The 12,977-nt window shown below is 49.2% G+C and overlaps 1 protein-coding gene across 15 annotated transcripts in view; it reads left to right on the top strand.

Annotated features, from left to right (window-relative positions):
* The window catches only part of sei (potassium voltage-gated channel seizure), a 142,403-nt gene that overhangs the window by 67,756 nt on the left and 61,670 nt on the right, over positions 1–12,977 (top strand). For 14 of the 15 annotated variants that reach the window (XM_076373834.1, XM_076373828.1, XM_076373835.1 and 11 more), the window contains 4 exons: positions 911–1,082; positions 3,137–3,205; positions 5,491–5,615; positions 5,708–5,788. In XM_076373834.1, coding sequence (XP_076229949.1) covers positions 911–1,082; positions 3,137–3,205; positions 5,491–5,615; positions 5,708–5,788 — 447 coding nt within the window. The remainder of the gene's footprint in view (positions 1–910; positions 1,083–3,136; positions 3,206–5,490; positions 5,616–5,707; positions 5,789–12,977) is intronic. The other variant, XM_076373836.1, reaches the window with a different exon arrangement.

The following is a 12,977-nucleotide window of genomic DNA, read 5'->3' as shown; positions in this document are numbered from 1 at the left end:
AATGCAACGGTCTCCTTTGATAGTAGCTCAAGTATCAACCCAATTTCACGTGAACGACAGTCGAAGTCCCTAATCAGAGCAGCTACGGCAAACTGACACAAGATTTTCAGGAATCCCTCGTAAAGCAAAGCGCAACGGATCGTTTAGCCGGGTCGTCTCAAGTCCCATGCGCGCCGGCGAAACAATATCACCTCCCATCGGCGAGCCTTAGCCTTAAACCATGCCCTCAACCCCGAACACGGCTCCGTCCCACCCCTCGAGCCCTCGGTAAATTCAGCCTGATCGCGTGCACTCGCTTCAAAACACGTCCGGTATCGATCGTGTGTCGTAGGAGTGTACGCGATGCTAACGATATTCCAGCCGGCTGTCACGTGAAACGGAAGTCCGAGTCAAGGGTAGCTTTCTGTGTGTGTATGTGTGTGTTGCACACGTATGCATGCAATTTTTACGTGTCTGTCGCGAAGCTGTAGTTCTTACTGCATGGTGTGCCGTTACGGTACGTCTACACCAACAAAAATGCACTTTTAGTCTTCACTCTCGACAAGTTCGGTGTGAACGGCACCGAATCGTTCGCTACGAGCGAATATTCACGTAAGACTCGATGCACACGGTTTTTCGTCATTCTTTTCCGCCGCTTTTGGCATCGTTCTCTTTCATATTCGCTGGTGCAGCGTTATCGGAATCTGCAGTGACACACGGTAGAAAGTCGCAACGCAATTTTATTGATTTCGAACGTGGACGTTGAAAAGATAATACCGATTCATTACATATCGATAGGGTAAAGTTCATCTGTGATTCGCCAATCACGAACGAGTGCTCGTTCGTATATCAGTCTTCCTTGAAATTGCTATAAGAACGAGCGTTCGTTTGATACGGGCGCATTACACGTCGTCGTTTATGATTCTTCCAGGTCTCCCAAAAGTCCGGCATTTGGGAGGGCGGAAACTTCTCGTCGGCCGGCGGTGGCGCGGAAGGCCCGTCGCGGAGCGTGTCGCACGCGGCGAGTTTGGACGCGATCTCGAGGAGAACGGTGAAGCCGGAAGCGGCGAGGACGCCGTGTCGCAGTCTCACCTGCAGCGTTTGTAAGTAGACACTGTGCCTCTCCGATCCGCCGTGATACTTGCTCGTTCGCTCGTCTCTTTTTACCATCTGTTTTTTCGTGTTCTCGGTACTTTCGTGGGTTGCCTTTTGTCGTATATATACATACATTATTATATATGCCTGTACATATAATACAGATATATATTATATATATGTATGTATATTTATATATACAATAGCCCGAGCTTTTTTCTGTGGAACGGCGATTTTGTTCTTTTTTCCTGTTTTTTTTTCCTTTGGATGACCGGTACAACGTTACGTGTATACTACTTAAATACGTAGGTGTTGCATTTTGCGCTGCGTGTGATATTCACCCCTTTCCGTTTGCCCGCGATCGCACGAGGACGAGAGACGGGATCGCCTCGTTCTCGGGACGAAGAACTTTACCGGGACGAGTTTGATCAACGAGGACACCGCTGCCTCTCTCTCTCTCTCTCTCTATCTCCCTCTCTCTCTCCCTCTTTCTCTCTTTCTCTCTCTCTCTCTCTCTCTCTCTCTCTCTCTCTCTATCTCTCTCTCTCTCTCTCTCTCTCTCTCTCGATCGTGGAGATTCGACTTCCACGTTGTACGTGTCGCATCGCGTAACGCTTCGGATATCGGTGCACGATGCGCGTGTGTTTCCCGTGCGTAATTGCGATCGACGACGCGGAGGATAATGCTGGCGCATGCGATATTTCGTGTCGCGAATGTTGACAGATAGTGACCGGCGCGTGTCCCTCGCTTGTCGCGAGCCGGGGCTTTCGTGTGACGGAGTTTATCGATGGTGAATGGTCTTTGTTCGAACCGGTTTTGATACCCGGCAATCGATAAAATGTGACGAACCGACTACCCCACTTTCTCCTGCCTGTTTCCTTTCCGATTGCACTAACGAGTGTGTTGAAGCGGAACGCGCACGGCCGCTCGCATATTCAGTAAACTGCGGAATGTGTTGTGAACTGGAAGAATAGACAAACCTGAATGTACCCACGTCGTTCTATGTCTTTCCGTTATAATAAATTCAACGGCTACAGCATGTTACCGATGCTGCGGCGAATCATAACGAATACCGCGGAGCTACGGGGAATTGAGCGTTCGAATTGATACGATTGGCTGGATAGAAAGACACGGACGCCAGACAGATACAGATGCAGACGCTAGAAGCAACATACTCGTAGATTTTCGTATCACTTGGAAAAGTTCCGTAGTAATGTACAACTGTTTCTTATAGCAGCATGAGTAACTCGTTTGTAGCACCCTCTTTTATTCACCCCTACTCGTAATCGCTAATGAGAAAGGGATGATCGCAGTACAGTCGTCGCCAAGATATAGCGAGGTTGTCAGATCGGCCGGGCAATGTAAACATGTTTCAAACTACGGAACAAACGAGTGAATAATTTAATCTTCTTAGGACTTAGAACTTTTCAGTAGCTTTGAATCAAAGTTCGAAGAATCAGTTGGTACCGATTCTAAACACTGACTTCGTCATATCGTCGACGATTGTACAGGGTGTACGCTAATAGTTCCTACCATTCATCTCCAAAGCACAGAATGAAAAAGTTCCATTGCTTTTTACAGGCAACACGATGATCCAAACTTAAAATTTACAATCGTTCAGATTACCGTGTTCCCCATAATGAATAACGTAACACCTTCGATTTCGTTGCAAAGTGTATACACTCGAGAGAGAAATGCTAGCAACGAACAGCGTGAACACCCTGTATACGTCGCGTTACTATCTGTCAACGAAGCTTAGATCGAACTAGCCGCGTCGAGGGCGCGCCTCGGCAATGGGGCGCCAGCTGGCGCCAGTTTACCGAGAGCAGCCCCTTTTCCGCGAAACAACCCCTCCCGAGAGAGCGAGGACGCGAAAAGCGCGATCGCGTCTCCGTCCCGTCGATCATCCCCTTTGACATCCCCAGGCATAACCGCGTGCAATAAACGGTGCCCCCGGGGGTCCACGTGAAATCAGGCCTTACCACTTAAACCGTGCCCCGAGAACGCGGTACCAAGAAAGCTGTGATTTTGTCCAAAGTCAAACCATAGAAACGTATTTTAGTAGCGGGCCGAGGGAGCGAACACGTCACCCTCGAGCGACGGCCAGCGACAGTCGATAATCTCACCGAAGGTAAAACAGGAAACGGAGCGGCCAGCCTGCTCCCCCTTTGGTTTTGTCTTTTAACCGACCGAGCGCCGGCGAGTTTGCACCCCTTTTACAACTTACCAAGCGCTTGCGAGCTTACTTTTTTTGGTCATGAGCTTACCAGTGATAACGTACCGTTGTCCGATTGAGCTTTCATAGGCCTGTTTCTTTTTTTATATATATATATTATGTATATATATATTACGTATATATACATATACTGCCTCCATCCACCTATATAATACAATGTCTCTCTATTTCTCTCTCTCTCTCTCTATTTCTCTCTCTCTATTTCTCTCCCTCTCTCTCTCTATTTCTCACTCTCTCTCTCTCTCTATTTCTCTCTGTCTCTCTATTTCTCTCTCTCTCTCTATTTCTCTCTGTCTCTCTATTTCTCTCTGTCTCTCTATTTCTCTCTCTCTCTCTATTTCTCTCTGTCTCTCTATTTCTCTCTGTCTCTCTATTTCTCTCTCTCTCTCTCTCTCTCTCTCTCTCTCTATTTCTCTCTCTCTCTCTCTCTCTCTCTTTTTCTCCACCAGTTTACAATTCTCCACTGTCTCTGTTTTCTCTTTCATCCGCGAGATCTTCGAACGCGTCACTCTCTTTTCATCTTCTTTCCCGATCCACCCCACTACTATCTTTCTAAACTATTTTTTTCTCTCTCTCTTCTCTATCTATGTCTGTCTCATAACTTTCTACCGTATTATTTACAAAGACGAGCACCGTAGCATCGCTCGGTCAGCCATCTTGTACTCCCCGCGTCCCGCGGAGTTTAGCTTCTTCATCCCCCTTGTTGCCCAGCTGCGGATTAAGCTTTCCTTTTTTAAAATAGTGGAACGCTGATGAAAAACCGTCGCGTCAGTACCATTTCGTTTTGAACCTCTGTACAGGGTGTCTCGAGTCGGGCCGGCGAGACGTCGGTGGGGGTTGGGGGCGAAGAATGAACCATCTGTTTCGCTCGGTACCGTGACTTCGCTCTCGCCGACCGTGAGTACGCAAGGCTGACCGAGGCATGGGAGGCGCAAACGTTGTTAGTTTTACCGCTTCTGTTCACGACCAGGCTAAACTGGCTGACCTCTACACACAGACACGTACATACAGACACACACGTACATACACGGCTTCCACTTTCTTTCTCTGCGATCACGAAAATCGCGATCTTACGGGCGGTCCCCTGGAATCGGTCCAGACTCGACGGAACACGACGTCATTGTACAAATGATCATATCGACTCCCATTTATACTCTCTTCCTGCCTCTTCTCATGCATATATTGTATATATTGATAATACGCGCTCGCAACCAGTCCTCTCGTGTATTATGAATATATACGGTACACGTTCTACATACGTGCGAGTACGAATGTTCGAAGTAATTGAACGCGCAACACTCGAACAGTGGCAGTTGCCGGCATTCGTCGTCTCGACGAATAAAACTTTACACGGTCTTTTACGAACATTTAAACGATCTTTCTTTCACAGGTATGCAGCTTCCTAGTGCGAATTGACTAACTTGTTAACGACACACTATTTTAACGCTTCTAGATCGGAGATATAGGCTCGGTTTCTTCTTTTCCGTTGGTTGGTTTACCTGTTTCTTTCTTCTCACGTTTCGTTTCTTTTCCCTTTTTCCGTTCTCTTATTCAGTCAGTAGGCTCCAATCGTTGACCACTTGTTCTCCGTTTAGTGTGACAGACTTTGTCGAGTAATGAGCCTTCTTGCTGGACATTTTCCTTTTAATGGACCTAGACTCGAGGTATATATCTACTTAGCTCACGTCATCGCACACATACACGTACAGAGACACGTATTTTTGAGAATTTAGATTTAGTGCGTGTGGTTGGTAAATGGTGTTTACTGTACACGTTTCGTCGGACGATTGTAATCCTGCGATTTCTTTGGAAAAAAGAAGAGAAACAGACGAATCGAATCGTTAAGTCTATCGAACGATTTTTTACCCTTTTACTTACCTCGAGCCTTTTTTTCGGAAACGAAAGTACATCGCCGAATTACTCGCTCGCGAAACTTACGTTAGTGCGCCAGGTTAATTCGATTATAACATTTTATTCCTTTTCGAAGGCACACACACACACAAACACGCACACTCGCATACAGACATACAAACAAGTTGGATAGTTTTGTTCTTAATCGAGCCTGTATTTCACACAGTATAGTTCTGTAATAATAAATAATAACTAGGTTAATGAAAGCAGCCGGAAACGACACGGCCGAGACACGGAGTTTCGTTTGACGCCGCCGTTTGTGTTTCTAGCGACTAAACATTCGAAAATCTTTCCTGGCGTCGCGTCCGAAAGCGACTTGCAGAAATGGCGGACGTCCAAGGACCGGAAGTCGCCGTCGCTCAGCCAGATGGGGCCGGATTCCATGAAACACAAAGTAAGTATACATTGTGCGGCAGCTTCTGCTGTAGTTCCGTGATAAATCAATGCGATTCCTGACCCGTCGTTCCTCGCCGTTCTCTGTTCCAGTTCTCGTTGCAGGACAATGGATCGGCGAAATACTTCCAGGGAGCCATGCACGCGTCGAACATGGGGGAAAAGGTTGCCCAGGTAAGCCGCGTTACACACGGGAAAACTACGACCACTTGAAATCTCTTAATCGTCGACCGAAAACTGCTAACACCTGTACGCGTTGTGTATCGGCTTACGGAACTTCAACCGAGGCGCTGTGAATCTCTATGCAAAGCGCCAGCTTGCCCCGCGATCCTACTTTAGAAACTTAGGGAACGGAGCGCGATACTTTTGCCGGAAGTCCCGAACTTCTGACAGACCGACAGAAACTCTGTTTCCTCGGTTAGCCTCCGTGGTGACGGGAACTCTTCCAGTTTTACGTTTCGTTTCGCCGTACGCTCTATAAAACGATCTTCTCAGCTACCAGCGTCAACGCTGGAAAGATCCCAGTTTCTTTCTTGAACTTTATTAATTTCGATTACCGAGCGCCCGAGGGAAACGCGTTCAGCCGTTAATAAAGGAAGAGCCCAGGAACAGCTGCAGGACATTTGATCGACTCCTCGCGCTCGATGGTAAACGTTAAATATCTTCCGGCGTGCTCCGCTCTGTTTACCGCGAACAATATCCTGGCTAGCTTCGCCATACCGGTGGAAAATGTTGAAAATGTTGAAATACCCTGCTCATGAATTATTTCGCGTCCGTGACTCGGCTATAAGCGGCTTGTCTACCGCACAGTGTCCTATTCTACTGTCGTCCCCATTGATTGACACGTGGCTACGTATTCCCTTGACGTTCGTACGGTTGCCTGACACGCGTCGTCTTGTTCTACTAAACATGACAAACCTTGATGCCGCGATACGTGTGCACGGCTACGCGACATCGGACGATACCATTATCTTTACAACGGAGGCTGCGCTTTAATGCTGCTCGCTTTTAATGTCCGACTTATCGTACGCTGTTCTACTGATTTCATAGAAACTCGTCGTTCACCGTATTTTGCCGGGTACATTATTTATCGGGAAGGAAAAGCTTTCCCTCCCGAAGGCAAGTTCGCCGTATAAAAGACGTATTTTTTAAGCTTTCTAATACGTCTGATATATGGCGGGGCATTCTACTGATTTTTATAGAAAACCCAGCAGGACTTTATTGAGCGCGCCGAGTATCGTATAAACAGGAAGCAAGGAAACTATTCGAGGAGAAATGTCTTTCGAGGGAAACGGTGTGCTTTCATGTAGGTCATTCGACACGTCTGACATATTTCCTGTTATTCCACTGAATCTGGAACAATGTAGACATCTGCCAATTTTTTTTTTATTACCGTTACTCCTCACTCGGCTATAAAGTACCCGCTAATGACCACGGCATTCGCTTTATTATTCTCTTATTATTCTTATTCTTCGTCGTACAATAGAATAATCATTTTCCTTACTCTCGGCCCGACTTGTCCCGCGTTTTTTCACTGACTCCACGAAATGTCGCGTAAAACGTCGATCCTCGGGCCGTCATGCGTCTCCTCTGTCAACGGGGCAAGGCTCGCTGACAATTTCACTGAGGAATTACGATCTTTATCATGACACCCGGTCGTGACACGGCCCTGAGCGGCGCCAATCGGTCTGCGCCGCAGTTTAGTGGGCGGGAATCCCCCGCAGCGTGGGATTTCCGCGAATCGACGGTTGCTTTACGTCGCTGTAACACGTCCGCCTGTGTTACATTGTTTACGAACTTCGTGGAAACGATATGCCCGATAGCTGTTCATCCTTCGAACACCGGCGCGGGATAGAAACAATTCTGGATATCTATTTCGGTGACATCCACCGGTTCCACGTAAACAGATCTAGAAACTTTTCGAGCGTTTTGCGCGACGAAACAACAAACAGATCAATCCGACAGAAAAATATTATTACGACTGGCTATGGATACCCTTCGATTTTATTCATTTACTTATCCCCCGTACAACGTGAATTTATTTATTTAAAATTATTTACAAAGTTATTTTATAATCGTTTTATGACAGGACGCGTTCGATTGCAATGGCTGTTCGAGAACAACTCGTTCCTTTGTTCGCGTTGCGACAAAATATCCCTTAACGACCAATTCCCTCGAGATTGCTTCCGCAGTGAAATCGTTCGACGCATCTCGAAGTAGCTTCAAACACGCTGTAACAATATTTATCCCTTCTATTCAGACATTCGTTCTCGGCGAGGCACCTCGATGAATCTGTTAGAAGTCTAGAGCGTGGAAATATATAATACACAGTGGGAATCGATAGAAGGTGTATTCCGTGGCAGCATCCCAAAACTCGTCGACCACGTCGGATAATTTATGACCCTCGTCCGACGACGAGAGTCGGTGACAAAGAGACGTTGACTCTCCACGCCGAATAAAAATTCCTACAAAGGTCTCGTCGGAGATCAAGTGTCCACTTATACTTTGCACAGTTTCTCTCTCTCTCTCTCTCTCTCTCTCTCTAGATCTCTCGCTGTTGCTTTTCTCGACGTTCGAGGGTGAACTAAATCGAAGAGAGCCACTCGATCGTTCCTGCTTAAGGAACGGCGGCCTTTAAACAATTTTCTTGTTTGAAATAGCTTCGATGTCGCGGCAAACCCCGGCTCGGCGCAGCGTCGAATGTCTCCGGAACTCCTCCGCGCTGCCCGGACGTGACGAACATGTTTGCCGGATAATTTCGCGTGCAACAATTGAAAACAACTATCGATCCGGCCAGAGAAAATGTTTGCAGAACGTTCCGCCGAACGAGTACACAGTGATTTTCTTACTGACCGGGAGACAGAGTCTTTGAAAGTTCCTGCATAAGAAACAAAGTGACAATCCGCTGGAATCGATACGGCCGTAGTTGCGAAACTTTTAATACAAAGATGGAGTCCGAGGGAAAAATTGATGAGCCGCGGGTAACCGCCGGACGGCGGAAGCGTCGTAAAAATTTCAGCGTCGGGGCTCTCGTATATTATAACCGCGCGATGCACGTAAGCTTTAGGTTCTTTAAAGCCGCAAAAGTGACTTGTTTAGGTCTTCGTGGCACGATCTTGCCCGCGTACGCGAGACGTTCCGCGCTTCGGAACGAATCCCGCCGATAATACATCGGATGAAGGCGAGTTAGCGGTTAAACGGCGAACTTGAGATTTTTATGGGTCGGCGTGTCGATGAAATTGCTGGCGGCCGCGTTGTTCGTCGATAACTTCGTTTTAATCGCGCGTCGTTCAGGCCCCACCGACGTTTTCTTGACAAAAGCGGACGGGCCAGGACCGAATTGCATTTAGACGAGTTACCGGAGGCTTTCCCTCGCGGCGACGTTCAATCGGCGGAGCTCATCGTCGTCGCTAAAGCTATTTACGTCGGGCGGACCCGAAGCCGCCGATATCGATAACCGATACCGCGCCTGTTTTTTCAACCCCGTCTCAAACAATATTGCGACGACGTCGCGGAAACTATTACGGTGAATTAAACGCTCGCCCATTGTCGACGGTAACAATCGTGTCTGACATTGGATATCCCCCGCCGACCGCGGAAAACATCCAATTGTTCCCGTGAATCCCCCGTTTCCCGCGTGAAAGGAACGGGAACGGATTTTTCGAGCCGTAAGGCTCGATAATTACCCGGGACCGCGCGTGTGCGCGGTTCCATAATTCCTTAATTCGCGGATCCGCTGGAAGATCTCTCGACGTTGAATTCGGGGAGAGGGAAAAGTGGTGCATCCGTTGGTGTGGAGGAAGCGGGACAAGTGGGAGGGGTGAAACTGGGAAAAGCTTATGGCGAACGAGGAAGAAAATCGAAGCGAAAAGTATCGGGTATTCTGGGTCGAGGGAGGGGACGGCGGAAGAACAAAGGGGTGGAATAGAGAAAAAAGGACGCCGTCCACTTACTCGAATCGGCGGCGAAGTGTCGCAAGCCTGGGAAAACAGAATCAAAGGGAAAGGTGCGGGGACTGCACGGTGAAGGACGGAGAATGGCTTAATGAAGAAACTTTCAACCGAATTTCCGGCGTCGCGGAAGAATAGGCTAATTCTGCGTACAAAGAGTGACCCTTGAAACTCGCGGAAACGTAAGATCAGCTGAATCTTCCTAGAAAAGAACAGCATACGAACCACCGAACGAAAGTTATCGTAAAACAAATGCACGGAAATAGATTCAAATAGTTTCGGGCGGTCTCGCCCGAACTCGACCTCTGCAATACCCAGTTCGGAAACACATTACCAAGTGTAATAAACGAAACGTTGTTCCTTGTACGGGAACGGGGCTCCATCGGGATTGACTCGCATTCGCCAGTATCTACATATTGAACTTGATCCCGCAGCTAGCCAGCGTAGTACGAGAAACGGAGACAGAAAGAGGAGCGGCCGGAATGCCGGAAGAGGGAGACAGAGGTTGCACAGTTTGCGGAGAGGGGTTGGCTGGCGGTGGCTCACCGACAGAAGGCGCTACCGTCAGTGTCGCAGTATCCCCCGTCCTGCCCGGCAGGTTGCACCGTCGCCACTCCGTCCACATCGTCCCCGAAGGAGCACAGAGCACATGTAAACGGTGAATAAGACTGAAGAGGACGACGGGGCGCGCGTGAACGGGGCCGCGGAACGGTGAACGATAAATCGCGGCGACGCTCGACGTCGCTCGGGAACGGAGGAGGCGCGCGGAACGGCCGCAAGGGATTTAGATCACTGATGAAGGATTAGGGTGTCCCACAGAGGAGGGGGCGGGTCGGGATGAGGCTGGAAACGGCGGAGGATCGCGGCCGCCCCAGTGATCGTTGATCGATGACGCTCTCGAAGGAGGGTAAAGGGATTGTTGTCGGTCGTGCTGGAAGGCAACGGACGCATCCATTCTCTGGCGAGGCGAGATCTCGCTCGACCGCGGGCTGCCATTCGATATCGGCTTGGGATAGGTCACGGCAGGGGTGAGTCGTGATCCTCGGTCGATTCGGTCACGGTAAACGCGTGAAAGGGGTGAGAGTGACGCGAGTAGGCGGAGGGAAACGGGTACATCACGCTGGACAGTGATCGCGGCAAGGTGTGAACGTGACGTGAACGTGGACCCGAATAGGTCTGACGCGGTGCAACCTTGAGGACTGCCAGCATCCTTGAACGCCACGTGTTCTCCGGGGATTCCGTAAGAATTGCTGAAGCAAACCGCAGCGACCGGGTGAACCGAGGTTTCTCATTTCATTCCCATCGATTTTTTCACCGCGATTCCGGACGTGGAACAGCCCGCGAGCGCTCGTGCCCGCTCGCGTGCCGTTACTCTCACCCCCCACGTGCTCCGCGAGCCGCTGCGTTGCGAACAACGCGTCACCACGCTGAACCGAAATGGCGGTAATCTTCTTCCGCGTCCCCCTCGCTCGCGAGCTTCTCCTTCGCGTGGGCGGGCCTCTTCCGGTTTATCTGGCGCGAAGGAGTACTACCAGTTACATCCCACAGCTGACATTAGGAATCAATAGCCGCGTGTAAAGTTGTCGGTGACTGTGCGGTATGCTCGTCGAAGCGATAGCGTATCGACCGTGTATCGTAATCGGCTCTTTGAAAACGGACGACCTTCCTGTGCGCGTCGCTTCTCTGGAAGTTGCCCTTGTCTCCTCGGAAGACACCATTATAGTCGTTACGCTCTGAGAAAGTAGCGCGCCGAGTTTCCTATGAAACTGTAACACTGTTATCTGCCATTTCTTCGACCTTCCGTAGACTTTCAGTAGTACGAATGTGGGACATGTCAGGCCTGTCTTCTTTCTTCTCTCGGAAGCAGGATATTCGAACATCTGATTTGCACATGTTACAAAGGACAATACTTATACTTCCCTTATCCCTTAGACATCATGAAACTTTTATTTGTTCACCCTCCTAAATTGACGTTATAGAATCATATTATAATTAGCATACAAAATACCGCGAAAATTCAGTAACACGTATATATGAGACATCGAAGCACCCTACTCTTATATTCTAAAATTCCAAAAATTCTTCAATCCGTCTTAATCTGGCAGTAGTGCCCAGCATCGGACTCTAGAGCCGGCTTTAAAATGGCCGCGCCCACGGCCCCCGGAAGACATCAGGAATGTAGGACACCGAAGGAAACGGGCGACCGGACAAGGTTTCCGCTCGTTTCGTTCTAATGAAGGCGCTAAGTAGGCTGCCGCGTTTCCCCGGCGTGTTCCGCAGCAAGGGAAGAGCGCATAATGCAGCGGGGGACGCAGGGTGCACACGGTGCCAAATGCGTCCGGTAGAGAGGGTCCACTTTCCTTTCGTCGACAAAATCAATGGCCTGCATCCCGGAATCCCGTGGGCCACCTGCCAAAATATTTTCTGACCCAGAAGACACCTTGGTAACCGAAGCCCCAGTCGCGCATGGGTGGGTGGAGGGAAATGTTTCCCGATCTCTTCCGCTTCTTCGTGAACCTCGCGTCGCTGTAGCGCCACGGGATGACGCTCTCCCGGCTGGCGTTCCTTACATAAGGAACCGCACCTGGATCGGTTGCCGCTGTGACAGATCTGGCAGTGACGAGTCGATAGTCGTGGTCATCAGTTCGCCGCAGCTATCCGAGTCGTTCGGATAGGTGGATCTCATGGTGGGAAGTCGGCACTGGGACAAAGTCATTTTCACGAGCTTCATTCCTAAATGTTCCAGTGAATATTCTTTCCTTTCGTCATTATCGAACAGTGTTTTGTAATTCCATCTTTACTTTAGAGTATTCCTCGTCTTCTCTGTCCTTCGTTGAGAGTCTGTGCTCAACGGTTCTTCCATTCCGCGTTGTAGCGTCAATAGTGTTTCGTTGCCTTCCCGAAAAGTAATGTGAAAGTTTGACGTCTTCAAGTGAAATTACGTAGCTGCTCCGTTCGAGAGGCGTTTCGCATATTTTCCTGTGAACGCCGCGGCTTTGTGTTCGGTGTAATTCCTGTATACGAGACAGAAATATGCGGCGGAAGATTACGAGGGTGACAGGACACTTTATTTGCGGAGATTAAATGCGCGGTCGTCGCGAATTCCCCGGTTCGAGGCGGCACGCTGGTGCGAAATAAACCAGCCTCGCCGTTGAATTATTGCGGCTCGCATAAAATCGCATAAGGACGGCCCGAATTGTCCGAAAATCGATCTCGCGCCGGACCGTGGAACCACCGACGCGGGGACCGTTCGATCAAAATCGTTCGCGGTTACTTGAGAAATTTATTCTTTCCGCTTCCACGGGATCCTTTCCGATGGAAACTGATATGTACGTGGATCGAAAGAGAAATTTATTGTTCCCCGTTGTCGCTCGTTGTTTAAAGTGATTTATCGGCGTCGCGCGGATAAATCG

The sequence above is a fragment of the Nomia melanderi genome, chromosome 14 (assembly GCF_051020985.1).
Source record: "Nomia melanderi isolate GNS246 chromosome 14, iyNomMela1, whole genome shotgun sequence".
Lineage (NCBI taxonomy): Eukaryota > Metazoa > Arthropoda > Insecta > Hymenoptera > Halictidae > Nomia > Nomia melanderi.
Note: the sequence above shows the minus strand (reverse complement) of the source record. Positions and strands in the feature narration are given on the sequence as shown.